This window comes from Stegodyphus dumicola, chromosome X1 (assembly GCF_044657685.1).
Source record: "Stegodyphus dumicola isolate Sdum_Otavi_A_Nest chromosome X1, ASM4465768v1".
In the NCBI taxonomy this organism is placed as follows: Eukaryota; Metazoa; Arthropoda; class Arachnida; order Araneae; family Eresidae; genus Stegodyphus; species Stegodyphus dumicola.
Genome location: NC_140780.1, coordinates 228893733 through 228913927, shown reverse-complemented (window position 1 = coordinate 228913927; position 20195 = coordinate 228893733). Strand labels below are relative to the sequence as shown.

At 29.4% G+C, this 20195-nt stretch overlaps 1 protein-coding gene across 2 annotated transcripts in view; it reads right to left on the bottom strand.

Annotated features, from left to right (window-relative positions):
* Positions 1–1527: 1527 nt before the first annotated feature.
* Positions 1528–20195, bottom strand: part of LOC118201737 (transcriptional adapter 3-like) — a 127018-nt gene continuing 108350 nt past the window's right edge. Inside the window, exons 12-13 of one of the 2 annotated variants that reach the window (XM_035373885.2) lie at positions 13594–13791; positions 1528–11977 (exon numbers count right to left, since the gene is read on the bottom strand). In XM_035373885.2, coding sequence (XP_035229776.1) covers positions 13594–13791 — 198 coding nt within the window. In that variant the 3' untranslated portion in view covers positions 1528–11977. Of the gene's footprint in view, positions 13792–20195 lie in introns of both variants that reach the window. The other variant, XM_035373886.2, reaches the window with a different exon arrangement.

Here is a 20195-nt window from a genome sequence, read left to right as displayed (position 1 = left end):
TCTTCCAAGCACTACCAGAATATAAGTAGACCTCAACTAGACACGTGCCACGGTCTGAAAATTATTATATCAAATATACTTTTTTATATGTATTTCTTAAATTCTAAAATAAATGATGAAACAAAAATTTCAAATTTCATTGATCACAGGCTGGATGCTTTATTCACCATGCATAAAATAGACCCAACTTTCCTCAGGTTCTCGCTCCTAAGGTAAACAGCTCTGAAGTTATTATAAAAGACCTACAATGTTTTTTACAAAATTCTTGCAATAACAAACACAACAAGGATTGAAATATTAAATGTGTCAAATCTAGATGCTCATCATCTTCGGAATAAAATACACATCTATGGTTGCATTATGTATTTCACTTACCACAACATGATAGTGGACAAATAATTAAAAGTAGCATATTTTCAGATATGAAATGTTACTCACTAGAGTAAGAAGCAGGCAGGAAGTTGTAAATACAGCAGTTTATCTCTCATCATAATTTGTTTGAGATAATTTTTAAAATCATTTTGCCAAATTTTATGAAGGAAAATTTGAAACCTTAAAAATGCCCTGTCTTCTCTAAATTCAGTCTTGTGACAAACATTCAAGTAAGCTAGTATAAACATTATAAATGTGCAATAAATCATTATTCAGAAACTCTAATTATAACAATGAAACTTTACATAATTAAAAATGAATAATACTTTAGAATACTTGTTACTACTGCCACATATCATAAAGGTGGTGAGCAAACATTTTAAATTTTGAATTTCATTAATTTTCCCCCAGAATAGAAATTCTTAAAGAAAATAATGGAGTTGAATATTTTATTAATCAAACTGACCAGCACCATATTCATACAATGTGCATCACCACTAGTATAAATCAATAAAAAACTCTTAGTGTTAAAGTCTAGTTGATGAACAGGAAACTGAACAATACAAAGAACATTTTTCAAACATTGCTTCAGGCAGTAAAATCATGAATTAAATGACTATTTTGTATACCTCTTTATCTTCCCGGAAATAGATTTGAATACATACTGATAATTATCATTTAAACTTATAACAATGGTTTAATTTTATCTCTAAAATTATAGTAGTCTGATGTGTTGAATATGAGTACAATGGCCGCTGCATATTAAAATTCCTTCTGTTACGAAGATATTTGAGTTTATTAAGTGGCTGAGTTTAGCGGACAGCAATTTGAGTGTTGAAAATCCCAATATCAGTTTTAAAACCATCTAGCAAAATAGTAACTAATAATTAATCTAATAATTAAAACCTAATATAATATTTAAAAATAATGTTAAAATTATGAAATTTTGAAAATTTCAAAAAAATTATAAAAATGTATGGATTAAGCTTTTGGTCCTAAACAAAGTTTTGCTTCCAGGAATTGTGAATGTAAAAATTGGCTGATTTTATTAAACAGTGAGTACTAAGTGGTGGGTACAGTATATAATGATAAGTTTAGTGTTTTAAGCAAGGAATCTGGGTGTGAGTATGCAATTTTAAAATTAAAATGCTGTGATTTCAAATAAAATATTTTATTCTTAACATTTTATGTACACAATTCCCCATTATATATACAAAATAATAAACAATATTCATATACAAATAATGATAAAGAAATACATATGCTATGATTGAAGAAATGCATACACAAATACCAATCTAAATATCTTTCAATTATACTTGCTTTCAACATACATGACTTTTAATAAAACATGCCACACAAGACATTTTTGTTCACTAAGAACTTTCAATGTAGTTATTAAACATTCACAAAATAAAAGGTGATTTGGAAACAAATTCTCTATGTAACAGTGAAAACGACACTGGAAAGACAGCCATAGTGTTGAGTTGAAAATAAGAAAGGAAAACATACATTAATATTGTTGATTAAAAATGGAAATGTTTTGACTAATGTTAAGATTATAAGTGAGATGCTGGAAATGTAATTATATTAACTTGATTTTAGCACTTTTAAAGTGGACCTCAACGTTTCAAGAATTAATATTTAATCTACAGGAAACTAGAAATATTACTTTCACAATTTGGGATAAAATGAATGGCACAGGTTTCACTGGAACATTATTGGAATTTAGAGCAGACACACTTAATATGCAATTAATCCACAAACGATTACTGCAGGAAGAGCTAACGCAAGGAAATAAATATTAAAACTAAAAGAATACAAGGAGCAATTATTCTCAAGGAGTGACCAGTAATGAAAAAAAAGCTAATGAAATAACTTGACCTAATGAATCTAATGAATTAGCTAATGAAATATCTTACATTTAGGACACCAATATGCTAAACTATTGATTTGATTGTTTTCACTTATTTTATTCTGAAACAGCAACACAGTACTGTAACTAATATTGTGGTCCACAGGCTACAGCATATCTCTGAATCACAGCATTCTCTCTCTAATTTTTCAAAGACTTTGAAATTCTCTGAAGAAAATACATATATGACTGAATTACACAATTTCTCACTTTTAATTATAGGTTACAGGTCTCTCACACTATCTTAAGTCTTCAGATATTCCACACAAAATGGATTATTTTAAAGAATGACAAACATACCTAATTAGTTGATATGGGATATCTCTTTAAATTCCATAAACTTCATTATGTGCACTTACCATTACAAATATTACAAAACCATATTTATTACCTACTCAAAAACATTTATTTCTAATAAGCCTTTCTTAAAAAAAAAATGCTTTTAATAGCATCAAAATTGCAGATCCATCTTCTGATTACTTAACATCCAAAAAGGTTACTTAATTCTTCAAATTACTTAACATCCAAATAACAGTTTTCAAACATGAGACTAGTATATTATGCATAATGTTAATAACATGCATACTGAAAAGCCATTCCTTTCCTCAACAATTAAACTACAGGATTCATTATTAATACTTTTGAGTCACCTGTAAATTGAGATGCCATGTTATTTTAACAATATTAATATATTTTGTATGATGTAATTTTATATAATGAGCAAAATCTGAAAATTTTGAAAAGAATAAAGTGGAAGGAGCTGAAGATGACTGATATTACAGTATAAGACATATTCTGCAATATACAAGCTTAATTTGGCATACTGCTTTTACTCAATTTTCCTTAATAAAAAAGTTCTTGATTTAAAAAGCTCATTTTTTAACCAAATATTTTGTAACACTTTCGTGATTTTAAGTATTCATGTGCTTTTCCAGATACAACTCTTTCAGGGTTTTTCTATATTTAGAAATTTTAAAAAACATTTACTGCTATTTCCAAGACATTCTGCAAGCCAAGCTTTGAATTTTATAACAGACAATCACCATCTTCTGAATTTTCGGATATACCGAGTTTTACCCATACTTTAGTTTAATGAAACTGAAATTAAGTGAATTCAGCTTTAAAGAATTATTGAATAATGTGAAAGAGATGTAAACAGCAATGCGAGATCAAAATTGTAAAAAAAAATATCCCCACAAGATGTTGCTTCAGACTCTAACAAAATTTATTTACTTTTTCTTCTTCACTAAATTTTCTGAAAATGAAAATGTCAATAAGTATGCACTGCCAACAAATTACATATAAGAAAAAATAAGCCTAGCATCAAATTTGCTTTCTTCAAGAAATAAAATGCCTGAAATCACCTCCAAAAAAATCCCATTTTTTTAATTTTAAAATTGGAACTGAGACATGTTTCAAAAAGTAAAATTCTCTTGTCAAATAAAAATCTGATTCTTTATCCAGATCTGGCAAAAAAATTGCTAAATTTTTGCAAATGTTTCTCTGTCTATTATAATGAGAATTGCTCTGTGAAATAAGACTTGTTGCAAATTGCTCTGTCTACCATAATAAGAACATAAAAGCAACATTAAAATAATGGATATAACTGAGAATAAAGAATATAACTGAGATGAAGAAACCACTAATAGTACAGTAAAATGGGCTTAAATCTTTTATTTTAAAATAAGCAAATCTTCATACGTTAAAATTGTAGTTTGAAAGTTCATGGTAAATTTTTAAAACTTTACAAATTTCATTATTTACAAAAAATAAGAATCAGATGTGATTCAATTAATTGCCAATTTTCTAACATTTCTTAATTTTAATAATATTTTAATAAACGTTAATAACTAACCATTAAAGACCTGATTTTAATTAAACATTCTATTTTGAGAGATGTCAAGAAAACACAGCCATGTCAACTTGTCCCTCAAAACGTGCATAATATTTAAATAAAAACCCAATCCCCTCAACCAAGGTATTGAGGTTCATACCGACATGCTTCTTTTGCATACAGGATGTTAAAAAATGTATTCACATCTTACTTCCGAAACTGAAGTAACACCAAATATATATAATATCCGGCAATTCAGTACCTATTTCCAGCAAGGCAAAACACTTTTTTACTATCTTCCAGATGTCAGGGTCTGTTCTTGATGAAAATGTGCAAAACAAATAAACTAGACTAGAAGACAGCATTCAATAAATGTTTGAAAAGGACCTCAAGCCAATACACTGTGAACAATCAATGAACTGAAAGTAGACAATTAAAGAGAGTTCACTCATATAACAAGCATAAAGAAAGTTAAGCCAAATACCAAGCATTTGTGGTGGTTCCAAATCCATTTGTCTTGCATTATCAACCATATTTAAATCAGGATAGTAATCAGCTACAACCCTTGCAATGATTTTTAAAGATTTACACTTCTTCATTTACTTAGAACTATAAAATTAAAATGTACCTCGATAAGGTATTTACTACTATTTAAATTGTATTAATGTATTTACTATTATTTAAAATGCGTATAATTTTTTGCACCAACTTCAACAATGCAACTGAGGAAGTTCTAGATAAATCAATAAGCGTTAATGCTAAAGCAACTTTGATATGCATTAAAAAAGACCATGAAAACTTATTTAAAGCAAGTCACAGTTATAATCTGACATATACAACCTATCATTTTGCATTAATTTTACTTTTAGAATAAATCATTGGTTATTTTATAATATGAGGCACCAATGCTTTTCCTTAACCACATTTCTATGATGTAAGGAAAACTGGTATTCTGAAAGGCTATTTTTGAAGTACTATTGAATGGCGATTTTGAAGTACAATCAAGCAAATTCTTTGGGGAAATAAAAAACTAATGGGATGTTATGCATTTTAAAATTATATTTTTAACTACTTCATGCCATTCACATGGAATCACTAGAGCAGAATTAAGAAACCTCACCACTATTAGAAACCTGTTTACTGCAAGAAAAATATTAAGACTGCTACACCATATTATGTAAAAGGCCCTTTTTACATTAAGCAAAGTGTATATTTAAATAATTATTTTTCATTAATGCTTACAGCAGAAATTACAGCAAATAGGGGGAAATTCTAAAGAAATAATAACAGCAGAATTTAATGAAAACTCCACATCAGAATGTCATAGAGTGAAAAAAAGACTTGGATCTGCATGAAGCATATTTTGCCCTACTGTACAATAAGTTTCAGATTTTTTTAACACAAATCCAAATCTTCACAGGAGATGAATGGGAAAGTTTCATTAATTGAAAGTTAATATTTTCTTGATATCTGTGACTTGTGTTAAATATTAATAGGCCATATACATTTTCTTACTAGCAATTAGCCACCATGACTTGAAAATAACATTTAATTTTTAGAGATATCACTAAGTAAATTCAAATAATAATAACAATAATTTGTTGACAAGGAAAGTAGTAAGAAATTCTTTTACAAGACTCTAAACAATACTTAAAAGGATATAAAGATGATGTCCCTGCTATGAAAGATGTTCTTGCTATTTTACAAATCCAAGCTAAATTTGAAATATGTAAGAATGATGAGTGTCAAAGTTCAAAAAGACAAATACTGGATTTTATGCTAGAAGCTAGCAAGACAAAAGAACTTATTAAACTAAATTAAAAATAAGTCTGTTTAACAATTATCCAGTAATAAGTTTATGGCAAAAGCATATTTAAATAAGAAGGATAATGAAACACATGTTGCTAATATAAAAAAATTTTCTGATTCTATAAATACTGCAAATGTCTCCCCAAAAAGAAAGTTTAAAGCTCTGAAAATTCAATAAAAGAAATTTGATGGAAGCATTAGACAATGACAAACTCGTAAAACACCAACAAATCTTAAAAGATTTCATGCAATTTATTTGAAATGGAGTAAAAAGTGAGCAAAAAGTTTCTGTGACAGTTACAAGTTCCAATTTTAGGAATAATCTTTTTAAGGAGATAAATATAAAAGCAAATACAGAATATTGGTACAACTAAAATTCGTTTATTGCTAAAAAAAATAATCTAAATAATATGCTTGTTTTCTAATAAGTAACATAAATGCAATGAATGTTTTAAAGACAGAAATATATCATCTACACAGATCATTATTCAATACCACTATCCTGATTGTCACCCACACCAAAGAAAAACAAAATATCATTTTTGTTGTATGAAATCAGGACATAATGCAAAAATTTCAGTGAAATGCATGTTTTGTTTAAAGAGGCATTAATATATCATGAACAACAGAAAAATAAAAATAATAAAAGAAAAAGAATTCAGTTCATGAAATATGTCTTCCGCGTCAACAAATGAACATGCAGCATACTAACACATTATAAACTTGTAATATACTCCAGAGGTTTTTCTTCAGAAAGTTAATAAGACCTAATACAGATCTGTAAATTCGTAAGCTTGCTGATAACAGATCACAGATACGCAATATGACAGAACTCGAAACATACTTACATCAGTTACATGCAAAAAGAGCTATGGTCCAATCTAAATATTAATTAAATTGAGTTACTGCAGAAAATCTTACTGGTAGTGGTAGTACTGAAGAACTGCAAGAACATTTAATTGCAATCAAAATTAAACCAGGATGCATTAACAGGAAAAGTTCTTGGAAGTCAAAGTAGAAAAAATGTAAATATGACTGTAACTTCTTCACGACTTGCCACCAATATTGAGCAATTCAAATTTATCAGCCTTATAGGTAATAGGGATCCTGTACAGCAAAGATATAGATATTAAGGACGCTGTAGAACAGAGATACAAAGATGAGGTTACACAAACTACATCATATTTTGAGGACATAGCATCCATACAGTATGATGAAAGATATGTACTTAATATGATACTGAAAGATGTTCACCACTGACAATAAATGAAGTGACTGAGAAGACTTGATTCCATGTACTATACCGGCTAGAAAATGATGGCTGGCGTGCAGAATATCCATAACTATCTGAAGATGGTACAAATGAAATAGTTACAGAAGCTGAATGCTTTCTACATGGTCATTACCTTTCTCATCATCATAATTTGAAGAAAAATTGCAGAATTAAGATCAGGTCAGTATTAAATGTACCTGCAGAGATTCTTAAAGCTCTTTAACTGAATGACAGAAAATTAAACTAAATTAAATATATACCACATATACTGATGAGATTTCTGCATGGAAAAGGTGGTATTATATGAGACATAAGAAAAATTGTCTTGTAGATTTGTCTAAACAAAGGCAGTAAAGATTACCGCATTTTATGTAGTTTGATGTATAAAGTAAATTTTAAGTTTTGAATCACAATCATGTAGACTTTGCCATTACTCGTAGTCCCTTTTCTTTGGGGTGGTTACTAATCACAACTTGGTTGAGGAATTTATGTTTACTAAATATTGCCACATCATATTGGTCACATTCTACAGGCAAAAACTGAAAGGCAGTTTTTATTATCTCATTGAATTTTACACAGGTCTTACACAATTAAGTGGTTCTCACATATTGTTTGAAGTGCAAGCTGTAGAAAGCAAAAAATATGGTGGTTTTACTGCTAGATTTAGCTGAAGATTATGAATATAATGTTAATATTTTGGAAGTAACAAGTGTACATATTGAAAGTTCTCCATACCACGAAAGCTAAGGGAGGGGACTTCAAATAAATCATGGATATGTATGTTTACCTGTGAAATATGCATGCCATCAGATGAAGAACTGATTTTTTTCACTCTCAACAGATCACTTTTTTCAAGGGTTTTAGAGATTTATTTATTGGACACAGACAACAATCTTCTATAATTTATGGTGATAGTGGCAATAATTTAGTAGAAGCAGCTAGTGCTTAGGAAAAGATTCATTGGAAAACTGAAGTTTTCAGCACCACAAAGAAGATGTACTCGAAGATCATTCCTCTTCCTGCATCATGGTGGAAGACAATGACAGGCATTTTCAAACAAACATTTAATATATTTCTCAATGATGTTCAAGAATTACAGTACTTGATCTATCCTTCAAAGAAGCTTATAATCACAATAAATGAATACACTAAAAGACTAAAATTCAGAGAAAAGTAATAACAAAGGTCTCATAGCAAATACTTAGGCAAAATGAAAATGAGACTGCCAAAGCCAATAAATGTTGATGAGATGATAAGGTAGCATTCATAGAATGCAATAACAAGATGGTTTACTAAAGTGATAACAGAATTCATCTGAAGACATGACAGTAAAGTTAGCATTGGACACCTGAAGACATCATTCGGCATATTCCTATGATCAGTTTAGATTTACCTTTTGCAAATCTGTGGTTATCAAGACATTAATGAATTAAAGAAGATTCAACACAATTATAATACTGATTATTGATAATCTATATGTAACTTCTTATAAGTATATAGCCATTGCAGAACATAATTTTCAGACACAATGATATTCGAAACCAAAATCGTAATAAAACTCTATCTAGGTGTAGATAAAATTATATTTCTTATTAGCAGTAGTAGTTTTTCTCATTATTTTAAGTGTGATTGATATATATTTATTGTGTTTTATCTTTACTAACAATTCAAGCAGTTTATATTTAATTGGTAAAATCATTCTTGAAATTAAACAAAAACAAACACGCAGAGAATGAAATTAAATTTCATATTAATATTCTGAATATCATCAGATTATATGAGGTATGCACTAAAAGACTTTTTTGTTGTATACCACACACAGAGTAATAAAAGGTACTAAAATAAAAATGCGGTGATTATCTGGCACTTTAATTTCTTGTATAAATGCTAAGACTTTTACAAAATTGAACATAACTCAAAATTAAATACTACCAGCATAACACCAAATCTATTCACTGCTTTGTAAGAGATAATATACTGCAATATTATTTACCCACTAAATTTGTGCTGAATTACATAGACTTTATGGAAAAAAATTGTTTAATAATGAAAAAGTTGGCAAATCAACTGAGGCTTAGTCACTTCGGGTAAGATGTTCTAAAAACATTTACAAGAATCATACACAATAGGTAATGTAATTTCAAACAATATCGCTCTATTTATAAAATGCTCCATAATGTTCATAAAATACAGCACGTGTGATATTTCATAAAAACCTATCTACTGTGACACAAATCAAACTTGTGTTAGGTCAATGTATGTCAATGTCACTTTTATCCAAGGATAAAGAAAAATTTAAAAAAAAAAAAAAAAAAAGAGTAATAAAGTGTGTGAAATTAATCTTAAATGAATTATTCACTAATTTTACATAGCTTTTTACAAAATATACGGGCATAAAAAAAACTTCTTAAAATAAGCATCTTCCCTCCCCTCCCCCCACCATTACCAAATAGAAAAGTTTTTAAATTAATCTAATATTTTTAAACCATAATGCTCACTGTACAAAAAAACTGCTTTATTAATATACAAAAGCAAAAGAAATTTGAAATAATGACTTCCAAATGTAAAGAAAGCTAAAAAGAACTATAAATTTAATATGAATTTTGAATTATCAACCTCAGGAGTCAGCAACTTAGCACCCATTGAACATTTAAGGTGCTTCCTACAGAAAAATGTTATGTGCATGCTCATGGACACCAACAAATCTCTATTTCTTTAAAATGCACCAACGCCCATTTGACTGTTATACAGCATTTCACTTAGTTAAAAGGTCTTTCAAAATCATAGTAAATAATATGTAATACATAAGATAACCAGACAGAAATCAACAATAAGTTATCATTGTGAGGGAAAAGGGCTAAGTAGTAATTCAGAAAAGAACTTTACATTTTTAACTACATAAAGCAAGCATATAGAAGACATTACTTATTCAAAATAAATGCTAGCGAAAAAGACCAGGTTTACCTCGTACACAATGGCAATAAATACAAACAGAACATATGCATTGTACTAACACAGAGCCAGCTGTATCCATACCTGCTTTAAGAAGCTAACTCCACCAGAATGTATATTTCAATTTATGCAGTCTCCACTCTTCATTTTTTAAATGTTTCTTTTGTTAGTAATGGTTAATATGCTATTGTATTCCAAGCTGCTAAGTTCTAGTCGAGCCTACTCCTAACTAATTCTGAGAAAAGTTCTCATCATTTGTTTTTATGGTGTAAACATAATAAATTTGATTTTCACGTGCAGTAAAGACATTAGAATTTCACATGTTAATTTTATTCGTATAGTTGCCATTTATTTGCTGTGATTAGTATTTTACATCTTGCTTTCAATAAACTGATTCAATTTTTAAAAAAATGCTACAAAAAAAGCAAAAATAATTGAGAATTTACCTAATATTAATAGAAAAAATTTTCTATTTTATTTTAAATTAATCATTACAGAGAAAAAGAGCATATCATTATAACAATTAATAGGAAAAAACGAGTTGCTTTACTGACTATAAAGGCAAATATGTAGGCTCACTGTGTAATAATATGATAGCAATTGCAAAGTAAACCATATTGAAGGACATCAGAGAACTGTCCATTCCATTTCTTATACTACCCAGTGAATTCTGAAACACTACGAAAAAAGTTTTCATCTTTTAAATTTGCAATGACTTTCCAACAAAATTTCGTTAATAATATGCTGAAATAATTAAAGCCTGTGACAATCACATTGATTCCAACTTTGTATGTACGAACAAAGAAAAAAATTACAGAAGGGGAGATAGTAAAAGAAGCTTAATAATCACTGTTTAACATTTTAATTAAAAACAAAACACAATTAGTTTCAGCTTTAAAAACATCACAGAGACAGAACTAACGGATGTGGGAAAATTTATTTTCTTTTACTACAACTGGATGAATCGAAAGATCTAACAGATGTAGCAAAGTTAGTCAATCTGCATGAAGATGATGTTTGATCATTCTTCTACAAAAGAATAACATAAAATTTTTCCATTCAAAGACCTCACTCAGTGGATTGCATATATTTTCAATTTCCAAAAATCTTTTAATTGATAAAATAATACCAGTGCAAAAATACCTCTGAACCTAACTTCAGTTAGTAATGACTGGTAAGAATTGGATTTATTGCCCTCTCAAGAGAAGATTCCATGTTTCCTAATTTTATTACGTTGCTATTGGCAAAAATTACCAGTTTTGAAAACGCAATATTAGCTGTAGGAAAAATTATTACTTCTACAATAAAATCAAATGCACTACAATATAAACTAATGAAACTTCTTTGGAAGATAAAAACGCTCATTTCACAGGCTTTCTTTATAATACCAAAGTGAAAAGGCTGAGCAATGTTTTACCAAAAGTAAAAAAAAATTACTTATCCCAAGGTGAATTTTAAGAACAGACACAAAACAAAAACTGATTGATCATCTCTGATTTTTAACAGATAGAATAGCAAAGTTTAATGAATTAAATCTAAAATTACCATGGGAAGATTGTCACATCACTAATATGATGAGTACAGTAAGTAAATGCAAATCTCAGTAACAGTTATTGATATCCTTTTTGATGAAAAACACATTATCAGACTTTACTGCTGCATCATATATATATTTTATACATACTTTATTTAAGCAGTTTCCTTGCAGATTTGCCAATATTGTGGCTCAAGAACTGTTATGTTTTTCATAAATCTGATCAGTATTACTGAATGCAATGTATGTGCTATACTATCTGAATGCTTTCATCTTGATACTGAAAGCCTAGAATTAGAAATAATAAACTCAAAAAATGACCTCATTTCAAAAGCACATCATAACAACATATTTTATAACTAAGTCAACAAGAACAGTCATCCCATTTTGAGAAAATGTTCACTAAAGATACATTTGTTTGTCAAATGTTTATAAATTTTAATATGTGTATTCAAATATAATATATTCAAAACAAAAGTATCAAAATAAACTTCGATACATATTCTGATAACTTATGAACTAGTAATTCCAATTATATGCTTGATTACAATTTTAGCAGAATAATAAAAGGATTGAATTTTACATTAAATTTATGCATATAACAATAACTACCTGTAATTTTATTTAATCTGATTTCGTGCATACTCTTTTAATTTTGATTTTTTATTTAACACAATATATAAACTTTATCTTATATAAACACACATACTTCAAAATAATTATTTAGCAATTTAATATAATTATTGTGTACAACATTGTCATTAGAAAGTTAAAGTAGTAATTTTTTTTAATTAAATTATGCACCCTTAATGGTTTTTAAGATTTTTATTGCACACTTGTAGCAAAAAGATTGCTGACCTCTGATCTATACATTTCACATACCAATATGTAAAATGTAATGGTTAAAGGAAGAGTTATATTTTTTCACTAATATTGCCAAATATAAACTAAACAAATAATGTCACATCACGATGCCTATAATACAGAAAAATTCTTTTTAATGTATAAAAATTGAAGCAATTAACTAAAACAATGGTTCATTTGTATTTCAATAGCATCCAGTACAATACTACTCTTTATCAGCAATTCTATCATGCATCTGGATAACTGCTGAAGCATTAGAATCAACACAATTCCTTCTTAAAAAACCATAAAGCTAATGCAGGTTAACCTAAATAAATTAAGCTTCTGGCAAAGTTCTGAAAAGGAATTGAATGAGGATTTTTTGTGTGATAATGTTCACTCTGTGGCAATGAAGACACTATATTCATAATGTACAAGAAAACAATATTGCACTTTCTCTTTAATTCGAAAAACTTCTAAAAGTTAGATATTTGGCAATCACCACTTCTTTTGCATGAATTCACCTTACAGCATTATTTATAGCATTATGCACTCGAACAATGATATTGCCTTTTTTTCAATTATTCTAATGCGACTAGTACATTTCAGTGAATATTTCACATCAAATTTTATTTTTAAGAGCTGTAAATTTTTTTCCCATGGAATTTCCCCATAAAATATTTTAAAAAGTTTCAGGAGATAATAATTAAGTTGTCATATATGTATATCACACAACCATTTAGGTATATTAAAAAGTAATAAAATTATAAAAGATTATAAAAACAATATTTAAATTATTCAATAAATTCACAAAACATTATTTTGATCAACAACATAGTACTTTATGGAATATATATGAGCTGAATATGTTATATTCAAAGCCTTAATCAAATATTATCTAAACTTCACATGACTAATAATCATAGAAAGTTTGAACATTAAACAAAATGAAACTATTCAATTTACAATCCAAACAAAATGCACACTCTGTATGCAAGATCTGTACATAGTTTTTCTTCTGAACAGAAGTAGATAATGAACATAAAATGAATTAATCTCACTTAATCATCAGCTTCTGTTCTGTTTTCTGACCTTTGAACTACTTCTTGATATTCTAGCAAGAATTTCATAACAGTAGAATTATGTCTACTCTCTAAAAGGTCATGCTCTCTTTTATATGCCATAACTTTACGATCTTCTTTATACACCTCAGGATAAAATGTTCTGAGCCTTGACATTTTTCTATATGCAGTAATTAGCTGTATAAAAGATAAAAAATTTCAAAAAGAGAAAAACAGAAAACCTTACATAACAATAACAAGAAGAAGAAATATAACACAAAGGAAATTACTCAACTAAGCAATATTCTTTTATTTATCTAAACATACATAGGCTGCTCAGCTAAGTTTTGTCCTAATTTTGGCTGGCAGCATATCCAGTACTTCAGCTCCTCCATTTGTCAAATAGACTATTGTTATAAATGTTGCTGCCCCGCCCAGGTTACAAACTCGAGACAAGCAGCACATTCAGTCAACCTCTACCAACTACCATACTATCCAGAGTGGTCTAAATTTACTGTCAAATACATAAATTTTGCAGCAATTTCATAACTGGAAATTATCTATAAGCCCTGATAATCCATTTGAAAGCTATCAATGTATCATTAAAAAAATGTTTTATAAGAGCAGTGGAACAAAAGTTAAGAACTCATGATTTTGATATATTGAAATTTACTGCTTGATTTACTACAGTGAAATTAAAATCTTAAACCATACAAAGCTCTGTAATATAACTTAGACATTCTCAATTTTTAAGTGCACAAATATTAAGTAGGATATATTTTTTATTAGATTACACATACTTAATTTTTTTTCAGCTACTGATACATGAAAAGCAATATGAAATGGTCAGGTTTTTAGTATAAAATGCAAATTTCATTTTTAAAAACAATAATAGCTTGACTAGCCGGAAAGCTAAAAAAATGCTGAATTTCGGATATACGAAAATTCCAGATAATTGAGCATATAAAAAGTACAATTCATGGCAAAAAAGCTGATGAATGGACAATAAAATTCCAACCTAAAACTATAAAAAGAGTCGTTTCCTTTGTTATTAATTTGAATATTAAAATTATGTGAGATCGTTGGAAGAAAAAAGAACATTCCAAAAAAATAGCATGAACACCAAATTAAAACAACATATTTCATTGAGAACTTCCATCGACCATGAAAACTGGAGGCCAAACTTATGCCAGTCATTCCGGCAGAAGCTTGAAGGAACGTATCACTTTTTATTTGGTTTATCAACATAAACATATAAAAAACTTAACATTTTTTCACATTGCACAGCCAGTGTTTACCCATTTTCAACAAACTCGCACTTTTCTTGATTCTAGCATAAATTGAAAGTACTTTACTGCACACTATTCCATTGACAAATCCCCAATTTTATACATCTTTTCAAAATGCGGTTGAAAAATATTTTCGAGAATAAATCGGGTTTGCATAATGCCAATTTTATGTCATGCTTATCCATTATAGGTGCTAAATTCCATTGCTCGGAAACAGTTTTTCTTTGATTCGAAATCGTAGTCCTATTCATGTTTTATAACATAGTAGCAAGTCTCTTATTTGCTTAATTTTGCATTAAAAAATATTTTTAAATTCGAAAATATTCAGTTTACTTGAATTGAAGGTCAGATGGTTTGATTTTTACTGAATATACATTAAAAGAGAAATTTTATAAAAATTTAAGTTAAATTAAATACGTGATAAAAATATTACACCATACATTTCAAAGCCAAATGCATTAGATTACCATTAATTCATTTTAAAATTATAATAAACTTAATATTTTTACCCAACTATATAAATTAATAGAAAGGAAATGTACATATCATTTGTGTACACAATCACCAAAACATTTAAAGTACAAGTACTCATGTTCAAAGATTTCACAGATTAACAAACATTTCAAAAAAGAAATTACCAATGCACGTAAAAGACAAGATATCTCTAAAAATACATCATAAAAGAGAATAACCTCTCAGTTGAGTATCAATGACACTTCTGCGTAGTGTAAGGTTGCTATCACATAAGATATTTGTTGCCGAAACATAACGTTAGAAGGAACAATTCTGGAAAATCAGTTTCTGCAAAAACGGGTTACCATCTTCACTTGATAAACAGGCTGAAAGCCAAACAAGAATCAGTTATCGCTCAGATTGGAGAAAGCGACGTTTCCTTTTATGTGACGATTGCTTTTCCGTGTTGTATTTTGTGTCGCTCACACTCTTTTTGTTTTAAACTTTATTGTTAGTTATGGAAAATAATAGAAAGGTAATAGCTATTAAGTAAATCATTTTTATCTCAACTCTGGTGATTCTAAAAGCTAAAGAGAAAAAAACCGTTCAAAGAGAAGTTCTATTCTTTGTAATGATCTGTTGTATATATTTGATTTTATTAATAGTTATTTTTGTATCCATATATTTATTTAATAACTTTTATGTACATGATATAATGCCATTTACTGATATTTGTTTTGGTCAAAAATGTTAAATATTTCATAAAGGCTACTTGCTCAATTTTTTTGTTTAAATTCCCAAGTAAAGTTACAAATGCAAAGGTTGTGTGTAAGTGGGTGAATTGTAATGACTACCCTAATGCACAAAATGCATTTCAATCATTTTTCAACTGTGTATTCCATATCCATGATAATGTGCCCAGAACTGATGACTACAGTTGCTGACAATTACATACCGATTATATGAATTAGAAATAACTTCAAATAAACTTTTTTGCAATTAAATTTATATTATTAAATTATTATTTAAATTTAACAAACATTCTCTATTCGCAAAAAGCAAATTTAAAGTTAATTGAATTTTAAATGAAATTGAATTACAAATAAATGATTAACTATTGCTACGAACTAATCTACAATATCATTTAAATTCTGAATTTAACTTTACTATATTCTTTTGAAACATATATATATGTGATGTACCAGCTTTAGTCGTAGCTTAAATTATCAGACGATAAGTTTTAAAAAAAAAAAAACAGGATCCATTTATTATTATTCAGGAGAAATAGCAGTTACAAAATCAGATATCCGGAGTAAATAAAAAGAATTACTAATAACTTTTTGTATGAAGTTTACTGCATCGTGACATTTAAGAAAAAGCCCCGATATTCTTTTGCGAGTCCTTTTATAGCCTCTGGAAAGGCGGAGCTTCCAAGAAATGACGTCGGCCTCGTCAGCCATTCCAGTTCACTTAAAATTTCTCTAGAACATTCTAAAACTGTACATGTAGAAAAGGCGGGAAAAACAACTTGACTACGGGACTGTGGATTTAATTCCACGTACTTTCAAATAAGAGACCGTCACCATTAAAAATGAAAAGAACATACAGTTAGCAATTTAAGTGTATTCTTGACTATGGAATTTTATTATTACACATACACACACACACACACATCTAATAAGTCATATATTTACCTATACATAGAGACATGCAATAAGTTGTTGATGTATGTTTATTAGTATTAATGTAATGAATAAGATTTTTATTAATGAATGCATATACAAATGTTTTTCATCATTCATAATAATAAATTCAAAAATTTCCAATCTTTCAATATGTAGCATTTATAATAAAAATATAGTTTGTAATGTGTTTATAATCTAAAAAGCATTTCATTAATAACATGAAAATAATAGCATACAAATTTAATGTGTGTCCTCATTATTAAATAATCTATGTTTTAATAAGTATACACATAATTGGTGATTATGCAATTTCAATTTAAAAGTAATAAAAGTAATTAACAGAAAAGTAAAGTCGCACGTATACAAACATATTTTAAAAAATTATTCCCCTTAATAAAAAAAAATTCTATTATATAACAATAACATTCTTTTCACACAATCAGCCCGAAATATGACAAATTTGGCAAACTTTCAGTGACGAATAATTTGTAAACAAATCACAAATAGCACATTATATTGTATATTGTCTACTCTGAAATTTCCATGATTATAAATTTAATGAATATATAAACATTTAAAAATGACTTAGACATTTATACTACAACAATATATATATATACGGCTTTTGCGTATTTTTTCAATTAAATCAGCATCTATATCCATGATCACCGTCCATGATTTCACAACGAGAGCCATTGCCATATTGCAAATTACCCGTCATCCTTCAGAAGCAGAACTTTCGCCTGATTGGTTGAACGTACGCGGAGCACGTCTCCAGACGGAACATTTTCAGAAAGGTTTCAAATGTTGCTCATAGCCGGGACATGTTGCGCCTAGATAGACAAATCATTTCTGAGAAGCCTCCTGTATAAACCAGTGCTACTAGAATCTCGTTTCTCGAAATGTCCTGCCTAGCCACACAAGTCGATAGAAGTGATAACGGTTTAATAAGAACAATCCAAACTTTAGTGAGATGAATGCATTTAAGGGACATGGAAAACCAGAAGAAACAAAGAGAAATGAAGATTAGCACTTCAAAAGTGCATTATAAATGCAATCAGATTGCACCAGCTAAAGCTTGAAGATGGATCTATGAACTGAAAGTGTCGTTATGAATAATAGGGACATGATTATATACAATGCATTAAGCATCCGGCATAAGTTCAACCTTCGTATCTCTAAAACATGGAAAAACATAAAATGTAGATCCCTTGGTATCTTGATTGCTGGTATGAACGTGTCAGTAATGACATCAGAAAATATAAAATCATGAAACAAAATTTGCCTCCAAAACAATGATGGGTAGAAGATAGTTGAGATATTAACAAGCAAACAGCAATGTAACATCGTGCCTTATTAGGAAACCAAATAGCATTCAGGGAAGGTTTGTCAGACAGAGTATTGACTGGATTAACAAATATAAACACAACTAGTTATTAATGAGGAATACTGCAAGATGGTTCTCTTACACTGCAAATGCAGTCGTTTGGAAAGAGAGAGAGCACATTACACTCACATCCCATTTCAGTTAGTACAAATGGTGTCATTCTTAGCTTAGACAGTCAGTGTGCATTACAAAGTATTCCTATTAAGGGCTGACACTTGAAGGGTCATGTGCAGCCAATGGATGTCCAGACTTATACATGCTAGCCAGTCCCGGATCTAGCGGGGGGCAAGCCAGGGTTCTTGCCCTGGGTGGCAACTCTTGCGGGCGGCAAATTCAAATATAACTCTGGATCGTATTTGGTATGCTGTTCGTTAAAACAGCTCTCTAATTTTAGTACAATGTTAACAGTTTTAAGGCCAAGTTTAAAAACCTCTTTTAAGAAAATTTATAATTAAATACTAGGAACCCTTTTACAAAGGAAAATGAGCTAAAATAAAGTTAAGTACAGCCGATTACAACTATAAATATAATATCAGAAAGAGACCAATAGAGGGACTCCAGGCATCATGATAGAATCAGACTGACCCTATCAGTAATGTCTGAAGTCCCTCTATCGTTTCCTGCCTGGGGGGGTGTATTCAATTGAGAAATAGAATAATAGCTTGTTGAAGAAATCTCCTGGTTTCCATAGGAACGTCTGTTGGGAAATGGAGAAGAATTGTAACTATTTTCTAAGAGCTAACCCAAAAAAATTAACCTTGGGCCATCCTGGACAAATGAAATAATTCAAATTAATATTCGTCGAGTATATACAAGACACCGTCATTATGTCTTCAAGATGAAGCAAGGCATTTAGATTTTTTTGCAGACAGTCAGCAACGTAGGCTCACCTTTGGTTTGACTCGGAACAGTGGAGCACATTTTGGATTTTAAAGTTAGATTTATTATTTTTATAGTTTCTTTTTAGTTTTCAGGTCTCTTCTGTACTCTTTCTTCGGTCTTTTTTCTTTTTTTTTTTTTAGATATGCTCGCTTTTAATAGCCCGTACTATATTTAATGAGACGCGAGCATTTATTTAGGACTGTTCAGTGTAATTACGTTAATTCTTAGTTATTAAGGCAATTCATAGTGAATTTCATTTAGATTAAAAGAATCTGTGCTCCGAGGGGGGAGAAAAAGAGGAATATAGAAAACGAGCCAAAGATAAGGCCAAACAGAGAAAACAAATTTCAGATAAGATAAAGAAATAACTCCACGGAAGAAGTAAACTGTAAGACCCTGCCGCAATTCCGATTATGCTGTGATTCTAGAGTGTATTAATATTTCTTGCAGTTTGCAAGATCAAACATGACCCCCATCTCCAAACAATCTACAAGTCAGCATTTGAAAGAAAAACCTTCATCGACATCAAACAAATAGCTGGAGGACATGAAACCATGATATAAAGATCTCTTCATTTAGATGGGGGCAGGCAGCAGAAAGACGAAAAACTAAAAATTTTTTATTTGTTGGATCCATGCAGTTGGCTGGTCATAGAAAAAAATGAACGATCACCAACAATCTTTCTTAAGCAGTCAATCAGTATTATTAGCCAGTAAACATCCAGAAAACGTAAATCTCAGTCCCATTGAACATGATGGCAGACATTTGACATGTGATACAGAATATCAGTGAATAATGAAAAGCTTAAAAGATCTTGGTTTACATATTTGAAAGACAAGAATGCAATTTTTTGTATACCCTGCAAGATTTATCAGAAACATGGTGCTGCCGCTACACCATACTACA